At 36.9% G+C, this 18,841-nt stretch overlaps 2 protein-coding genes across 3 annotated transcripts in view; one reads left to right on the top strand and one right to left on the bottom strand.

The window, feature by feature from the left end:
* Positions 1–5,418: 5,418 nt before the first annotated feature.
* On the bottom strand, positions 5,419–12,159 carry LOC116297787 (uncharacterized). Its single transcript, XM_031706083.2, has 4 exons — positions 11,828–12,159; positions 7,217–7,629; positions 6,192–6,386; positions 5,419–5,882 (listed from the first exon to the last, which is right to left on the bottom strand). The coding sequence occupies exons 1-4, from the start codon at positions 11,913–11,915 to the stop codon at positions 5,787–5,789; spliced, it is 792 nt and encodes a 263-aa protein (XP_031561943.2). The 5' UTR covers positions 11,916–12,159; the 3' UTR covers positions 5,419–5,786.
* Positions 12,151–18,841, top strand: part of LOC116297771 (MTRF1L release factor glutamine methyltransferase) — a 21,657-nt gene continuing 14,966 nt past the window's right edge. For both annotated transcript variants that reach the window (XM_031706063.2, XM_031706071.2), the window contains exons 1-7: positions 12,151–12,513; positions 13,603–13,696; positions 14,151–14,279; positions 14,673–14,737; positions 16,004–16,047; positions 16,175–16,271; positions 16,699–16,794. In XM_031706063.2, the coding sequence (XP_031561923.2) occupies positions 12,218–12,513; positions 13,603–13,696; positions 14,151–14,279; positions 14,673–14,737; positions 16,004–16,047; positions 16,175–16,271; positions 16,699–16,794 (821 nt within the window). In that variant the 5' untranslated portion in view covers positions 12,151–12,217. The remainder of the gene's footprint in view (positions 12,514–13,602; positions 13,697–14,150; positions 14,280–14,672; positions 14,738–16,003; positions 16,048–16,174; positions 16,272–16,698; positions 16,795–18,841) is intronic.

Below are 18,841 nucleotides of genomic sequence, written 5' to 3'. Positions count from 1 at the left end.
AGAGTCTAGGTCTTTCCGGTCGACCTGCTTAAAATAGTCAAAGAAAATTCTAGAAAATAAATTTCTGATAATAATTACTTCAGAATGGAAGGGTTATAGTCTGGTTTGTCTATGTTAGTGTTCATTGATTCAAATAATGAAGCTAAGGTAAAACGAGAGGCAAGACCATAGGTTCAACTATGGCTTTATTTTTCATCAACTTGCCATCTTCAAATGAATGCGTATACCAGGTTTATAGAGCTCTTTTCAGCCTTCTTATTGAGATATTGGTGGCAAGATGAATAACAAAAGAAAGATTGTACGTTTTCGTAGGAAAATATGAATTCTGAGGGGAAATTTTGTGATAACTGAGCCGGTTTTTCTTCGATAAACGTATGATAACACATGTGGACCATAGGAGCAGTCTCAGTCACAAAATACACAATTTTAAAAATGTTAAAAAAATTGAAAAAAGGTTGAATTCGCCGGATAAATATCAGAGTATAGGACACAAACTTATTGAGGAATCAATAGAAAAGCCATATTTGTAGGGAGAATTATAAAAACATGAATAACCTACCTTGAATTATTGTACGATGCTTGGTCAAACTAGCCAACACTGACCTAACTAGTTTGCGACTACCACACAAACAAACCCCAATATTTGCACATAAAATTTTATGAATATCCAATAAAGACTTGTAAATGTGTTCTACAATGCCTTAGCTTTGTCGTATAAGAGTCGTTGTTCCCTATGAAGCATTAACCTTAGATATAAACACTCTCAAAGTTCCTTTACTTTTCTCCATTTGCGAACACTCGAAGAGGAAAAATAACGTGCGAAAGCGCATGCGTACAAGCGTAATATCACGTGACTCAATAATACATCAGGTTACGTCACGCGGGAAAGAACGCAGCGTGGCAGCGCGATCACCAAATAATAAAACTGTCTCGTTGGCAGCCACATATAATACGTACACCTAGATTCTACATTTGTATTGATTCTTACACATATACTATACCAAGATCCTAGCATAACGATGGTTATATATGAAAGTAGTTCAATATTAATATGAGAGAGGGCAAAAACAACTATCAGTACAAACCCTTTTCAATTGGACGTTCGTCTAAAGTGTTAGTAGAAGAAGGGAGAAAATACATCGAAACTGTTTTCAGTTTCTTTACAACAAAATAGATCATTTATTGAATTGAACACCCTGTAGAGATGTCGAGCACTCTATAAATTACAAAGTATTGACTCGATGTTATGCAAATTCGCCACATGAACCTACTTCATAAATCTCTTATCCTTCGCTGATCAGGGTATTTGCCAGCGACGTTTGTCGAAGTCTTCAACCCTTACCTTGTTCAATCTAGCTATAGATGTAAAAACACGGGTACAAAGGCACCGTGCGTCAAACCAATTTAAAAGAGAATACAATCAAAATATGAAAGGATTACTCCCGTCCGGTTTACGAAAGAATGTTTTGCTAGAAAAGTATTGCTCAATACTTCAAAAACCGGTTTTTCCTGTTTTCAATCATTCATCGATTTCAATAGAATTATTTTTTTCCTGGAGTCGCATTTCTCTGTTGTTGACTAAAGTTGAATATCTTGCTTGGGGAATACATATGATCCTACTAGAAATCCACTACTTCTAGTCCATCTGAATTAAGAACGTAAATACTTCTCCATTCGACCCAGATGTTTTTAGGGTCTATGACAATACAAGAAGATTAATATGCCCGCTCGAGTAGAGTAATTTCCACATATTCCATAACTTGTATGCCACGCTTCATTGCGATGCCATTTCTCTCACCGATTTATCTTCTACGTAAATTCCATTTTGTTCTAGTACTAGTTTCTCAATATTTGTCCGCCAATAACTGTATTTCGCACTTGAACCGACTGGATATAGAATCGATGAAGAAAACAATGCCATTTACACGCCATGAATACAAGCAACAATACCATCATGCATTGCGTTATTAACACCAGAATGCCTTGCGCACTTGGCTATTCGCCTCTTGGCGGCCAGCCAGCAAGGTTTGGGTTAACTTTCAAGAATCTTTCTTGGATGATCTTTTAATTTCAGTTGCTTCTTGCACGTATAGTTCAGTCAGAGAAATGAAATTTGCAATGACTGCAAGGACATTGTCATTTTGCCTATATATCACATGGCGTGACATGAAAATAAATTAAAATGATTCCAAGTGGAGCGCGAGGGTTGGACGTGAGTGGGAATGAAATGACATATGAAAACGTGACGGTGATGTCAAGCTTAAAAACCTTTTTACTAAAAACACGCAAAAATTATGCGATTACTGAACTAATGCCCCGAATATACTGATTTCCACAGAGGTAGGGCCGATTGTTTCGTTGATACAATTTATGGCGGGCAGTTTTTTAGTTCACATGGCCATGGTGCTTTCTTTTCGCAAGAAACCTTCCTATTCTAACAGTTTCCTGCTGCGCGACCTATTCTGAAAAATAGAAAAAAAAACAACAACAACAAAGCCAACGAATCATTCATAATGGGGGAAGCGCACTGAATTTGTGATTGCACATATTCTTTGTTGACTTCGTCTTGGCAACTATAAGCTATGTTATTCGTGTCAGCTGAAGTAGTCTGCGCATCACATCCTAATGGCTTTAAAAACCCGAGCTTTGCTGAATCTCTTTATAATATGGTTTGGGGAAAAGAACACAAAGCGTGAAGGGAAGGAAAAAGAGAGCAATGAGAATAAATAAGAGATATAGGAGGAGATAGGACCATGCAGTTATGACGTCAACATCTCTTTTATTTTTAATTAAGAATATGACATGATTGCATGCGATAAAAACTCGATTGCATTCACTCAACAAAACGAAATTCGGTTTAAACTAATTCCGGCTTGTATATTCTGTTTCGACTAACTTCGTTGAGTCCCAGACTAATCGATTTGCTTCAAGTATTGTCTTTTAATTTATAATCAATAGTTTCTCATTGACCCCTTAAAACAGAATGTCAGATACAGCCCCTTCTTTCTTATCGCCTTTGAAAATCGTAAGCACCTTTGAACTGTTTAAAGCAGCTGCCGAAGCGAGGAGTGATCCGATGCAAGATTATTTTCGTCATTTATTCAAAGATTTTAATCACTACGCCAACACATCCCTCAGATCACTTCCGTGACAGTCTGCATTTCAGTGACGTTTTCGATAGCCCATTATTATTATCTTCTCATTTTGCCCTGTGAAGCTGGGAAACCATGGTGCTTTGCCAGGGCGATCGGATATCAAATGTTTCAATATACGAACATATAAATGTATTTTTTATTTTTTGAGAGGCTTTTTCAATTAACTTATTGGTCTTGTCTCTTTCCATGTGTTATATTAAATATTCAACAAATGCGGTTTGCCCTCAGCATCTACTTTCAGTACCAATGCGCGCCCTTCCACTGCCGACCAGAATGGGAAATTAGTCTAGTAATTAAGAGGCAAAACAGGACACATGTTTAATAATAATAAGGCTCAGACAAGACTAAGATGCCATTTTTTTTATTTTTTCCTATAATTGATGTAAACTGTAATGCAGGAAATAAGAAAAAGTGAGTGAGTTTTTTTACTGATGATATTGATATGTGGACTAGAAGCTTTATCGATATTTTCACATTTACCGTGAGCAAAGTTGACCAACGATAATGAGCGAGAAGTGTGGGTGTTTCTAAGCCATTTTATTTCCTTTGTATTTGGGCTATTTTTCGCTATAATTGCATTCAGATAAGCCCAATTTGTCTTCACCCTTGCTCAACGGCTACGAACATAACATAGACTCGCATAATGTAATGTCCAGTATACATCATTTGGTCATTCATTCTGCGGGGTGGTGATCCATGATCAGCTGTCCGGACGCAGAAGTGACAACGTACAAGTTAACCTCGTTTAGAGTCGGTATACATTATATATTTTACAACCATCACTCCCCGTACGGTTCTCTTCCATCAGTGAGCTTCGCTCCACACGCACTACCACTACATTCTATATTTACACCATACAACACTCAACTAACACTATGTCGAATTTTACGGAGGGAGGAAAACCAGACGGTCGAATCCGGAGAAAAACCCATGACAAGGCAGAGAACAACACAACCATCTGGTGTTAATCGAGTACTAGAGATGGGAGGGGAGGGATTAAGGAGAGGAACTATCTAGTGCTAATAAAGCACTAGGGAGGGGAGGGATAGAGGTGGGAGCCATTTGGTGAGAATCGAGCCCTAGGAATGGGAGGGGAGAGAAACAGGTTTTCATGGGTTCATGATGTAAACTAATCATAAAGTATATTCACAAACTTAGTCAATACAGGCGTTTCAAGTGGGCTTCCATAAACTGATTAATTCACATCTGAAGCAATACTAATAAATAAGGAAATAAGACTGAAGGGAATGATAGGTCGTCTATTTTATTACATCACTATATAACACATCAAATATAAATAGGTGACAACTTATTGTATTCAGGATAAAATTTTAAGGATAAAAAGGACTATAACTTATGTAAGGAGAAAAATTCCTTATTTTTTACTTAGCCTGAAACAAAAAATTGTTAGAAGAGAGCCTCTTACTTCAGGACACGAACTGATATTCATTCTTTTGCATTGTTTAATAGATATGTTTTTTTACATGTGCATAGTGCTCATAATTTAGTATATACCTTTCTAAATTGATTTTCACCATATTTTTATACACATTAGCTATGCTAAAGACGTTATTTCACGTTTATATAATATGTAGTTTTATTACCATCACATGTAACTTTATCAGTGAAAAGGGTTTGAAATATTTTGAAGATAGTGAGGGTATAAATGATGCCAGGCAAGGCATAGGGCTTAGAACATCAGATACAAGTCTAATCCAGCCATTTTATTAACTGCTGATGGAACTATGTTGCAACAGAAACCTAACAAAATTTTCATGTTTTAGCTAAAGCCTTCATCAACTTATATTCCCAGTAAACTATTTCCTCCTGGGTGGGAGTTTGAGTGCAGGGCTTACAGTGCTTATTGAAAAACCGTGGACACCTAGAAATATTCTAGGAATGTTCTATTCTTCTTTGGCCAATCAGAATTGCCTTTCTAACCACTAGATAACAGAAAGAAACAATAACATTTCTGATTGGCTATTGAATATTCTAGAAATATTGCTAGGTGCCCACTGTTTTTTGATTCGCAATGTATCAACTCTAGCAAGTAAAAAGTGCAATATCACAGAAACTAAAACATTTATATTGAAATGATGGGTACTACAAACACCTAACTGCACAAAGGCACAGACATGATTCGCTCCATGTAAGGGAATCCGGACTTACGGTGGATTCCGGATTTCAAGCGCTGGATTCCGGATTCTGAGACTCTGGATTACGGATTCCAAGGGCCTGGATTCTGGATTCCAAAACATTTGTATTTTTCTCTGACCCCCTGCTGTTCGGACATTCCAAATTCCTCTGTGGGGTGGGTATGGATGATTTCTGGAACTACTCGTCAATACAGAATTCAGGAAACATGGGTGAATTTCACCAAATATGTAAACCCAGGTTGGAATCCATGGCAATGTGTCGTATGTGAGTAGAGTTGCTTGCTGGCTCTCTCCTCTGCTTCAAGGGATTTTTCCAGGTCTTCTGGTTTTCCTCCCTTCACAAAAATAAACTTCTGAATTCTTATTCAATCTTTGGGCTTTCATCTAGTTGGAGCCTGGTTCTGTTGTTGTTGTTGTCCCACGCTGTGATACAACAGCAGAAGCTAATAGATGGATAATAACAATACTTTATCTCTTAACAATTGAATGATGTTGAGGCTTCGACATCATCTGACAATGATTGCGTATCCTGCATAACAAGCTTTGACCCGTCACCAATGGCAACTGTAACCTGACAAGGGATTAGATAAAACCTCTTACTATTTAGGTATAACATTATCAATGCAGAATTACATGTGGAATGTATTAAAAACTTAATTATTTCATAAAAGTATGAATTCATAATTATTCATTATGAATTGTTTTCTTCTTAATTACAGTTAGCAGCTTAAAAATGAGCTGAGAAAGGTTATGCATTAGAATTATACTGAACAAAGCAGTAGAAACAGTGCACTGGTGTGGCAGCAATAATGCACATAACACCTTTAAAATATTATCTTAATATCAAGGAATATGGGATCAGTTTTTTCCATGTACATACCTGAGGTATCTCATCAACAACGTTCTTTTCCTCTTGGTCACTAATAATGTTAAACTGAGTATTGATAACACTTTCAACTTCCAGAAATCTTTCTTCTTCGTCTAAGTCACCTGCTTCACTATTTGGATATGAATATTGATGAAGCAATTCTCGCTCCAGTCGCCTCTTTTTCTTTACTTTTTGGATATGACGAACCTGGTTAAATAAAATTTACAATTTTATTATATCACACACTCGATATCCTGTGTATTATGACAAGTATTTGATTGCATTTTACAGTGAGAAATAATACATGTTCTGCAAACTGGTTTATGAAATTTTTTTTTGCCCCTGTGTGGATCAAAATATGACACAACTAGCAATATAATAAAATTTATTTGATATCTAGTTTACATTAGGCCCTTAAACTTGTTTAAAAGTTGTTTAGTTTAACTTGTGGCCATTCACATCAAATGCATGGCTAACTAAACCTTGTTCAAGTAAACTACCTTGTGGAGGTAGTTATAATCCTGTTTCTGCGATCACGAAACAATGGTTACAAGTCGAGATTGAACTTGACGAATAAAAGAATTAAAGTTCAGTCTTGACTTCAAACCATTGTTTCGTGGTCAGTCAAGCGAATTTGGGATAGGTCTATTGCTAGAGATAAGATTCCTAACCCTATCAAGACAGAAGCTAGTCTCCTACTTAGCTGCTCTTAGTGTCGTCATGCAACAAGGAGTGAACAGTGAGTGACGACACTAAGACCAGCTATGTAGGAGACTATACCGAAGTGGACCAAGTCCAGAAATGCACTACGGAAAAGATGATGATGATAATGATAACATGATTCTGATCAGCCCAGAGGTTGTTTAATTCAGGGGTATCAATAACATTTTTAGTAAATTTGTTGCCCTGACTTATACCCTACTAGTCAAAATTTGCATCATTACATTTCCATAGCATTAATTCTCTTTAAAATTATACAAACTTGAAATAGAATATAAGTTGCAGCTGATAGTTAGAGTGAGTGAGAAAAGACTTACCATACACAGTAAGGCAATGATAAACAAAACACATCCCAATGGAATTAAAGTATATTGAAGAATTTTACTTGTGTATGGAGGATTTGATGTAGGGTGATACGGTGGTACCACAGTTGTAATATTAGAATTTTTTGTTGATCTGGTTGTTGTCATGAAAGTTCTTTCCAATAAAACAACAGTGGATTTTTTAGCATTTCCTCTGTTTTTTGTTGTATTTGCTGTGATTTTTGAAGAATTGATGGCTGCTGTTGGTGTGTAGAAACCTGTTTTGTATTTAGTTGAACCAGAAGTCTTGTCAACAAAATTATCTTGAATGTCACTCGTATTTAACAGATATTTGTAAGGAAGTAGGTTATTGGTTGTTGTATTGCTTGTTTTGTTTTTGATAATTAAAACTTTTTCCTCCAGTGAATCTGTAAAAACAAGAAGAGAGGAAATATCTATTAATTATCATAGGTTAGGGTTCTTAGATTATAAATATTATAAGTTAGAGTAATTTAAGTAGCTTTAATGTTACTCAGCTGTTATACCTATAATTGATTATATCCTGCCCCAAACCAACTATTAAACAAAGCATTCAGGTTATCAAATATTTCCTGAAACAATCATCCAAAAATACAATTTCTTTATTTAAACAACTTAGCAAAGGCAGTTGAAAAGACAACTAGACCCTGGTTCCAGGGTAAGCTGGGATACCTGGAGGACCTGGTTTCAACATGCATGGGGTATTTAGTTGGTTGAGCTTCCAAAACAAGATAACACGTGAACAGCACCTTTGCCCTGATTGGACAGTTGCTTGTCATGGTGTCGAGGGCGCAATGTTGACGTAATGAATTATTGCGCAACTTGTTCATTTTGTTGGACAGGAACCAGCAGGATTCAGAAAAAACAGACATGTTTTACAACTTACTGGTAAACATCAGTTTTCCCAGTAAAAAAGATGCTAGGATGGGTGCAGGGTCATGGGGAGTGGAGGGATGATGGGGTCTTAACCTGGCATTTTTTGCCAGAGGTAGAGTGTGTGTAGACTGTTTGTTTTAAACCATAGGATCTGCACTAGAACAACAAATTTATTCACAGGAAGTTAGGTATTACTTCTAGATGAAATATGGGTCTGTGCAGAAATGCTGTTGTTTTGACATGGATCCGAACAATAATAAAGTATAAATATTTTTTTATTAAAGCTTCAAAGAGCTCAAAGTAGTGAAAATCATTTTGGATAAAAAGTGTATGCCAAAAATTAAAGGTATGGATAAAAATCAGTCCAAATTCCAGTTCCGTCATGTCCATTCCATTCCTATTTTTAGAATACGTAATTCTAAAGTCGTGCCTGTGGTCACGCGCTTTGCAAAGAGTGTCTCACACGGGAATTTTATAACTCGTTATTTTTGAATCGAAATTCTTTACTTAAGACGGTAAAAATCAAAGATTTTCCTCACAGTTGCTTTAATTTTAAAGTTTTTTATGTTCACAGATATTTCTAAATCCGAATGGACATATTCTTAAAGTTTAACGAGCTAGAAGTTGAATGACTTAAGGTCAAGAAGATAGGCGAAATATATTCGTTTATTTAAATTATTCTTATTACTTCACATTTAAAAACAAAATATTAAAAGGCCGAATAAACTTCTCTGTACTTTAAGTTTATTCGTAGTAGTCTTTGGTGCCAAAACATTTCATATAACTTGACAATCAGCTTGAGGAATCTGCAAAAATAGTACGAAAGTAGAATGAATTACGCTTGGTTTGTTTAGATCAAGAAGGCATAATTCTTTATCCTTGGCTTGTTTTTGAAGCGCTGTTTTCCTTCCTTAGCACTGATCTTCGGTTACAGAGAATACTGCTTTCAGTAGTTGAACCAAAGCATGTGTAGTTCGTAAAAATAAGCTATGGGCCATTTTATTAATAATTCTTGGAAATCCTTGTCACCTTTTCTTTTTTTCAAAGAAATTAGAATTTCTAATCCGACTCAGTCTTGAATAACAGCAGTCAGCAAAATAGAGCATGCGTAGACTTAAATTGTGTCACGTGATAATCTAGCTCCGTCCCCTCCTAATCACTTCGCAATATTGACATTGATTAACAGCAAGGCAGATGCTAATTAGTCAGCACATAGACGGTAAACCTATAGCAGAAACCCGCAAAGGTCTTCTGGGTAATAGTTTACGTCATTTAAATCCATGTATGGGTACTATTGCGCAACTTTGCCATTTTGTCACAGAGAAAAACAAAAACAAAAAAACAAAGGCATTTTATAGCTGGTATACCACAGGTATCCCAGCAAAAATTCAAGGTGTACAAATGAAAATGAAATATATGAAAATGAAATATATCAAGGACCATTATTTTACAAGTTTACAACTATATATCTACAGCAATAACAAAGATTTATGTGCAATATATCATTCCAATAAGAAAAAAAGTTAGGGAATTTTTCATTAAAATGATGTTACGCTACAAAGTTAGCAGATAAAATGTTACACTATAAAATGTTAGCAGGTAATATGGACTATATTATAGGATACTACCACTGACAATATCTCTGTTAAGAGCGGCCCTAATATATATGTACTTGTCAAATGCATTAATAATTCATAAGGAAAACACAACAGAAATCACGACTGTGAAGAGTGTTGTAAATCTGATACAAAATTGTGTTCATTTGCATAAACTTTAAGTTGGATTTTCTTGGCCAGATTCACTTTAATTTTGAAAATGTTAGTGAAACACAAAGGAACTAATCTAGACATTTGACATGTAATCTACAGTATTCGTGTCCATGTTGTATCCGATATACAACAAGGCCACGAATACTGTATATATTACATAAATACAAAATAACTGCCATATGTTAATGAATACAATAATGTATCAAGATGTTCATCAGCATAAAGTAATGTTATGTAATTTTTTATAAACTGCCAGCAGTCCCTTTCCCTTCAGATTCAGTAAATAATACAAGTTTTTAGAATATTGAGTAGTATTAGAATCCCTGTGGGCGTGAGAAGTTGGAACCAAGTAGTGGGTCCGCGTGCAGGGTGATGCCTGTTGGCTCCAGGAATCCCAAAACTACTCTGTATTCTAAAAAATCATCTTTACTGAGACTGGAGTGGAAAGGTTGACCACTTACAGTCTAGAATGTTGACTGTTAATATACTATGCAATAATGGCCCTTGGGCTAGTAGAACTGAGAAGTTACTAGCTGAGAGATAACTGTTAGTACTACAGCTTATTAATAAAATATTAAAAACTTACCAAACAGCTAACAGCCCATTGGCAAGTGAGGCATTTTTTGCTAGTCACAGATAAGGGGAATATCACTAAGGTCAAGCATTGCTGTGAATATTCCATGGTATTTCATTCTTTATTATTACAGGAGATTTTAAAAAGGATAAATTATTTAGCTGGTAATTGAACTTCTTGTCATGCAAAATTTTTGGTCTGAAATTAAACTCCTGCTACACAGTCGTGCAATTTTGTAATCACTCGCTTGATTTCAAACCAAATTGCATTCTACTCAGATCAATTACCATATTTATTTACCATAATAACGTGAACGATTTGATGATTCTGAACACATTATTATTATAATTGCTGCAATTTCCAGTCACACGCAACCAACTGAGACCTAAATTACGAACAAAAAATTGGATTTTGGTGGACGTCAATTAAAATGGTTTCTTAAACATGTCTGAGGATTCTGACTCTGAATTTCAAACGCTTGACTGCAAAGCTATTGGTATTGACTTATCTGATCTTGAAGAAACTCAAATCTATAGTCATATAGCGATAGCTTTGCAGTCAAGCATTTGAGATTCAGAGCCGGAATCCTGTGACATTTTCAAGAAAATGTATCCAGAGTGAGAAATTCACAGCGACAAGAAACATGAGATAAGGACAACGGTTTTTGTATGTTTGCACATGTTCACGTGAGTATTCATGCTAGTCCTGGTGAAGAAACCAATAGAAAACCTTTTTGATTGACGTCCACCTAAACTCAATTTTTTTTTGTGATGAAGGTCTAGATGGTTGCGTGTGACTGGGAATCATAGTAAATGAAACACTGACAGTATGGTACAAGTGCATGTTGTATGTGCCACAAGCTGCTGTTCTCCAAGTGAATGAGTAAGCAATGAATGTCACCAGTTGCATACTGTGCCAGTGACCATACGTTCTTCATGCAATCATTCGCAGTCATATTAAAACACTTACTCTAAGTAATTTCTATTCAACCATTATTCTAAATAAATTATTAATGATAATTTGTAGGTTTTTAATACCTCAAGAAATTCAACAAGACACCTGACACAATTTAACCATGTTTCAAGAACATGCTATTATTCATAGAGTACCCTAACTTGTGAACAAGTAATAAGCTTAATTAACAAATTGTATATTAATATTATAGTAGTAATAAATTATGCGTTCGGTGTGTGTAATGAAATAGAGAGAATATGATATTTTTCTCTTATTCTCTCTCTATTAATATTAGGTGCAGCAAAATACCCCCCAGGAACTCCAATAAAGCAGCATCAAAACCAGAAATTTCAATGTTGAAAACTGTTCAACATAAGTTTAAATAACGTTTAAAGAGGAAAAAAAACCACTTACCTTTGGTTATTATAATAAGGATTAAAGAATGCACAACTAGCAAGCTGAAATCCAATCGGGAATGCATCGTATCCTTTATATGTTGCATGCAGTCCACAACCAGTAGCTGAGATTATAACAATTCTTTGCTGTATTCTTTCATTGATATTCCATATTACAAATACCATGCATGTATAGGATTGAATGTGATGGTTTTCGTATCAAATCAAGGGTGTTTTTTTTCCCAGTCAGACACACTCCAGTTCTTTTTTTTCCTGTGTATTTTGAAGCCTGCTAGTACTCAATCCTCTCAGGCCACATCTAACTGAGTAGTACTGGTGCCCATGGCGCGCTGCTTGACTTGATCTCATGAAATTTTTTCTTGTGTTTGTTTGATATTTTGGGTTTAAAATGATTTCCAAGGCAGCAATGATAGCTTATACGATGGTAAACCATCATATGCTTGGACAAGTACAAATACTTGGGAGTTTGAGTATCAAGAGACTGATATCTGGAGCAAGAACACTAAACAATGATGCTTTGCACGAGATTCGCACAAGATGGATGGACAAACTTGAAAAAGCTGGTGTACCTGAGGCAGATCTGTCGGTGAAGTATATTATAGAAAAAGTGTTGGGCCAAGATAGTGAACTGACATTAGAGAAACAAGTAGAAATAAATGAAATGTGTACACGAAGGCTTAAAAGGTAAAGTCACGTACCTTATAGTCACGTGTCATCCCTCTTCTTCCCTCCCCTCCCCTCCCGCCGGCATTAGTGCTATAAATACAATATAAAATATCCCCTATACTAGCATCAGTACTTACTCTAATACTAATTAACAAGACAAGGGAATTTTTTATTGACGACTAGAAATGATTTTTGTATGAAACTAATTTGAATCAAATCCAAGTATGGTTATATATTTAAAAAACTATTTATATTGAGCTTAAGCATTTAAAATAGCATTGTAGCAACCGTAGCAACGATACAGCACAGCCTTCATGATGAATTAGAGATTGACGCCAGCAGAAAATAACAGCCTGTCATGTTATTTAGAGGAGATTAGCATGGCTTAAACAAAAACCTTATCAGAACTATGTCATTGAAGCACTGTGATTGGATAAAACAGCCTAGTGTGGTCAGAATTAACCACTTATTACTATCAATAGTAACATTTTTGACCAAGGTCACCTTGACTATTGGCAATAAACTTACTTTGTTTTGGCATAATGCTTTTCATTTTAGACCACATGACATTCTCTTGAGAATTTTTTTTTTTATTTGAATGGTATCCATATTCATGAGTTGTATCCATATTCATATAGCTATTTAAGTATCACAGTTACACAAGGAAATAATACTCAAGGGAATGATACAGGAAAGTGGGGAAGCACAAATTAGAGGACTTAAGAGTCCCATTATTAATTAATATCTTGAACATTATTAGAGTCATCTGTATTGAAATCTATTTAAAATGGGTTTGGTTGAACTTGGGTTTCTTCTGAAGGAAGGTCAACTTAACTTGAGTATTAGATAAACCTTGCTATTGGTCACATCGGCCCTAGGTAGTTCCCCACTCCCCAGAACATTGTCACTTTGCTAATAGCAGGTTTAGTCAATGTGATTCAATTTTCATGTTATGCACTTACAGCTAGATATATCACTAGTATTCTGTTTGCTGTAAAGTAGTGAAACAGGATACTCTGCAACATTGATGTTAACATGCAAAAAAAAAAAATGTATATTACATGTGTTTCAACTAACTTGCATCACATCTGATTCAATGTAACAAAGGAAACCAGTTCAATACATCATTGGGGACTGGGATTTTCGTGACCTGACGTTATTGATGAAACCACCTGTTTTTATTCCAAGACCTGAAACTGAGGTAAAACTTCCTAGAAGTCAGTTTGCGTCATGATAATGTTCCCAAGGGACTTTTTATTTGTTAGACGTTGGGGGAGGGATCATTTCTGACATTACTCCAAATCAACTTCCTGGAACTTTGTAATATTCCTCTTTTAATCATTACAACTATAAAAACTAATTGCACTGCATAAACTTTCTCTAACAATCTGTTTTTGAGTAATAAGTTACAATGTTCCATGCTCATGCAAAGCCTTAGAATTTCTCTTATATTTCATACGTTTTGTTTGTGTGTCTACTTCTGGTTTTGAAGCAACATGATTATTTGTGGTTAGTACTCTTATGATGATCCTTAATAAATTTGACTCTGATTGCACTCTTTGTTTGCTGTTGTTAAGCCAACATGTCAAGTGTCAGTATTTGTTCTTTTATTCTGTTTGTTTCCTGAGTTGTTGGAATATGCACATTTGTTCTAGGATTTAGTGGATTTAGTGGGGTCTTATCATCAGCTTTCTACCATCAATCATCCTGGTTCATTCAGATTTCTGGAGGTTGGCTGTGGTAGTGGTGCAATCTGTCTTTCTCTTCTCTCAGAGAATCAAGAGGTATGTGATTACATAGACCTTTTTTATTTCTGATAAACAATTCAATTGGACATTAGGTAGAGAGGAACTGCATAGATGTTCACAAGAGATGAAGGTCCAAATCCTCCACCTTTAGTTTGGAATATGCTACTCTAAGTTGTTTTAGAATCTTTGCCCCCCACTGGCAAGGATGAGCACTATGCAGTCCTTGGTATCTAGGCCAGTTGTTTTAGCTAGACTTTGCTAGCCTGGATTAACTCCCAATAAGAAAAAATGAAGAAATGAGAGAACCTTGACATTTTTGAACATATTTGCTTGCAATTCACCATCTCACTCATAATAGAACAGTGTTAAGAGGTAACAATTATACTTCATTATTATATAGATAGCAATAATTATTGTTGATTTTGTTAGACATCCTGTGTGGCTATTGATGTCAATCCAGAAGCAGTCAAGTTGACAAAACTTAATGGGAAAAGGTTTGTCAAAGTTCCTCTTTTATTACTGTATTACTGTCTTATAGTAATAACATACTTATATACTCATATCTATAAAGTTATAGTCCCAAAAAATTTCATATATAGTAAGTAAAGCTTTTAATACAAACTGCAGCTTGAGGATGCTTACCAGAGGTCAAACTGTAACTGGTAAAAGATATTGCATCTATTAATAGCTATCAAGCGAGAGAAACCTGTAAAAGGTATCCAATCACCCATAATACTTGGGGGTCTCAGCTTGGTTGCTTTTATAATAATAATACTTTATTCTAAAAATGCAGATTACATATTTTGAAAAGGAAGACAATGAGGTTAGCCCTATATAAGTCCCCTAATTTAAAATTAAATAATTTTAAGAACTAATAATATATATATATATATATATGTACAATACTAACTTCAAAAAATGTTCATGTGTTTCTTAAGTCTTGTTTTAAATTTATTTACGTTGGGTTCATCTGTATGATTTACTACGTTATTAGGAAGATCATTCCAAGATTTGATTATTCGCACAAAAAAAGAATATTTGTAACAATTTATTCTAGCAGATTTGGTCTGTATTTTAAATTGGTGATTAGCTCTCGTTTTCGTACTTTTACAAAGTTCAAAATAGTCACTGAAATCTAGACCGTTCATCTTGTGTACAATCTTATAGCACTCAACTAGAGAGAGGAATTCCCTTCTAAGTTGCAAAGAGTTCCATTTGAGTATCTTACATCTGTCTTCATATGCCATCTCTTGTCGTTTTTGACCAAGTGCGATGCGTGACGCTCTTCGTTGTATAGATTCAATTGCATGGATATCCTTTACTAGGTGTGGTGCCCAAACTGGGCATGCATATTCCAGAATGGGACGGACCAGTGATTTATAGAGTATGGAAAAGATTTCCTTATTTCTACTACCCGTGGTACTAGCTTCAGGTGACTAGCTTTATTGAAATAAGTATATACAAGAAAAACAACAAAGTCTTAATTAAAATAAATGACCTAAGTAAGGAGAATGTTTTCGACAGGTGGATCTAAGAATGTTGCCACTTTACAAACTGCTCTACCATTTATGCAAGGTTCTGAAAAGACTTTTATCAAAATCAATTTTATTTTAATAAAAACTAGAAATGATTTACTTTGATTGGATTAAAATTTGATGTACAATATTTGTAAAAACGTGTACTTAACTAACTGGTTATTATATGAGCATCCCAAATATCTACCATAACTAATGAGTCATATTATATTCATTTATCTGTAGGAATAATTTACTGGATCGGATTACCGTAACTAAAGCAGACATTGGTATGCACATTTATACTCTTTTCTAATTTGTCTTCAGTTGCTATGTTGAGAACATTGGTACATAGTTGCAGATGTACCTCAGAAAACAGGTCCACTTATTTGCTCTATCTCATACAAATCTTCACAGGGAATTTTACCTGTAATGAACAGTTTGATGCCATCATTTCCAATCCTCCATATATACCAACTCAAGACATGAATCATCTAGAGCCAGAAGTTAAAAGGTACAAAATCTTCAATTATGTAGGCAGCGTAAAAGAACTGAGTTGACAGGTTCTATAAGCTAACAAGTTATAACACTAGGTATGTCATACATAGTGTCTGGAAGGCAAAATAAATAAACTTTGTTATAGAGGATGACACTTGACAATAATTCAACTGATAAACTCGTGCTCCTCTTCAAACATTTCTAGTTAATTAGGGATGGTGTCACCATTAATGTGATCATGCGAGCCACCTTAAGGTCTAACCATTTGCAGATGAAATTACAAAGGCGGTTAGCTCAGTTAGGAAGACCATCGGTCAGGCATTTTCTAACACTGACCTTTACCTTTTGTTATGGCCGTAAGAGTTAATATATTGCATAAGCCACCATTTTTTATACTCTATTTTTTGCTACCACAAAACTTGTTTTGTTTCTGTTTGAATAAGCTATGAGGATAGGAAAGCATTGTGTGGAGGAGAGGATGGGATGGATGTTATAAAGGATATTTTTCGTGCTGCACCTCAACTACTGAAGCCAAATGGGTAAGTTGGGTGTTATATGTCACCATAACACAGGGATACCACAAGGAAAAAGAGTAAGGACTATAGTACTAGTCTGTGACATGAGCTAATGCCATTACTATGCCAACCAGAAATATAGGTTTTATAACAGGAGGGAGTGGTAGGACCATGGCATAGGGGTACCATCGGGAGAATAAGGATCATACCATAGAGGTTCCATAACAAGAGAGAGTGAAAGGACCATTGCATTGGGGTACCATCAGAGGAGAAGAGGGGGACCATACCATAGGGGTTCCATAACAGGAGGGAGAGGTAGGACCATGGCATAGGGGTACCATCAGGGGAGAATAAGGACTATACCATAGGAGTTCCATAACAAGAGAGAGTGATAGGACCATTGCATTGGGGTACCATCAGAGGAGAAGAGGGGGACTATACCATAGGGGTTCCATAACAGGAGGGAGTGGTAGGACCATGGCATTGGGGCACCATCAGAGGAAAAAAAGGACCATACCATAGGGGTTACTTAACAGGAGGGAGTGGTAGGACCATGGCATTGGGGCACCATCAGAGGAGAAGAGGGGGACTATACCATAGGGGTTCCATAACAGGAGGGAGTGGTAGGACCATGGCATTGGGGCACCATCAGAGGAAAAAAAGGACCATACCATAGGGGTTACTTAACAGGAGGGAGTGGTAGGACCATGGCATTGGGGCACCATCAGAGGGAGAAGAAGGGGACCATACCATAGGGGTTCCATAACAGGAATGAGTGGTAGGACCATGGCATAGGGGTACCATCAGGGGAGAATAAGGACCATACCATAGGGGTTCCATAACAAGAGAGAGTGATAGGACCATTGCATTGGGGTACCATCAGAGGAGAAGAGGGGGACCATACCATAGGGGTTCCATAACAGGAGGGAGTGGTAGGACCATGGTATTGGGGCACCATCAGAGGAAAAAAAGGACCATACCATAGGGGTTCCATAACAGGAGGGAGTGGTAGAACCATTGCATTGGGGTACCATCAGGGGAGAACAGGGGGACCATACCATAGGGGTTGCATAACAGGAGAGAGTGGTAGGACCATGGCATTTGGGTACCATCAGGGGAGAAGAGGGGGACCATACCATAGGGGTTCCATAACAAGAGAGAGTGATAGGACAATGGCATTTGGGTACCATCAGGGGGAGAAGAGGGGGACCATACCATAGGGGTCCATAACAGGAGAGAGTGATAGGACCATGGCATTTGGGTACCATCAGGGGAGAATAAGGACTATACCATAGGGGTTCCATAACAAGAGAGAGTGATAGGACCATTGCATTGGGGTACAAGCAGAGGAGAAGAAGGGGACCATACCATAGGGGTTCCATAACAGGAATGAGTGGTAGGACCATGGCATAGGGGTACCATCAGGGGAGAATAAGGACCATACCATAGGGGTTCCATAACAAGAGAGTGATAGGACCATTGCATTGGGGTACCATCAGAGGAGAAGAGGGGGACTATACCATAGGGGTTCCATAACAGGAGGGAGTGGTAGGACCATGGCATTGGGGCACCATCAGAGGAAAAAAAGGACCATACCATAGGGGTTACTTAACAGGAGGGAGTGGTAGGACCATGGCATTGGGGCACCATCAGAGGGAGAAGAGGGGGACCATACCATAGGGGTTCCATAACAGGAGAGAGTGATAGGACCATGACATTGGGGCACCATCAGAGGGAGAAGAGGGGGACCATACCATAGGGGTTCCATAACAGGACAGAGTGATAGGACCATGGCATTGGGGTACCATCAGGGGAGAACAGGGGGACCATACCATAGGGGTCCATAACAGGACAGAGTGATAGGACCATGGCATTGTGGTATCATCAGGGGAAAAAAATTGGGGACCATACCATAGGGGTTCCATAACAGGAGAGAGTGATAGGACCATGGCATAGGGGTACCATCAGGGGAGAAGAGGGAGACCATGCCATAGGGGTTCCATAGCAAGAGAGAGTGATAGGACCATGGCATTGGGGTACCATCAAAGGAGAAGAGGGGGACCATACCATA

Source organism: Actinia tenebrosa, unplaced genomic scaffold (genome assembly GCF_029948245.1).
Source record: "Actinia tenebrosa isolate PJP-AT-01 unplaced genomic scaffold, QUT_ActTen_1.0 PGA_scaffold1__47_contigs__length_23844297, whole genome shotgun sequence".
Taxonomy (NCBI): domain Eukaryota; kingdom Metazoa; phylum Cnidaria; class Anthozoa; order Actiniaria; family Actiniidae; genus Actinia; species Actinia tenebrosa.
The sequence above is the reverse complement of the archived record's forward strand: the minus strand, read 5'-3'. Positions and strand labels throughout refer to the sequence as shown.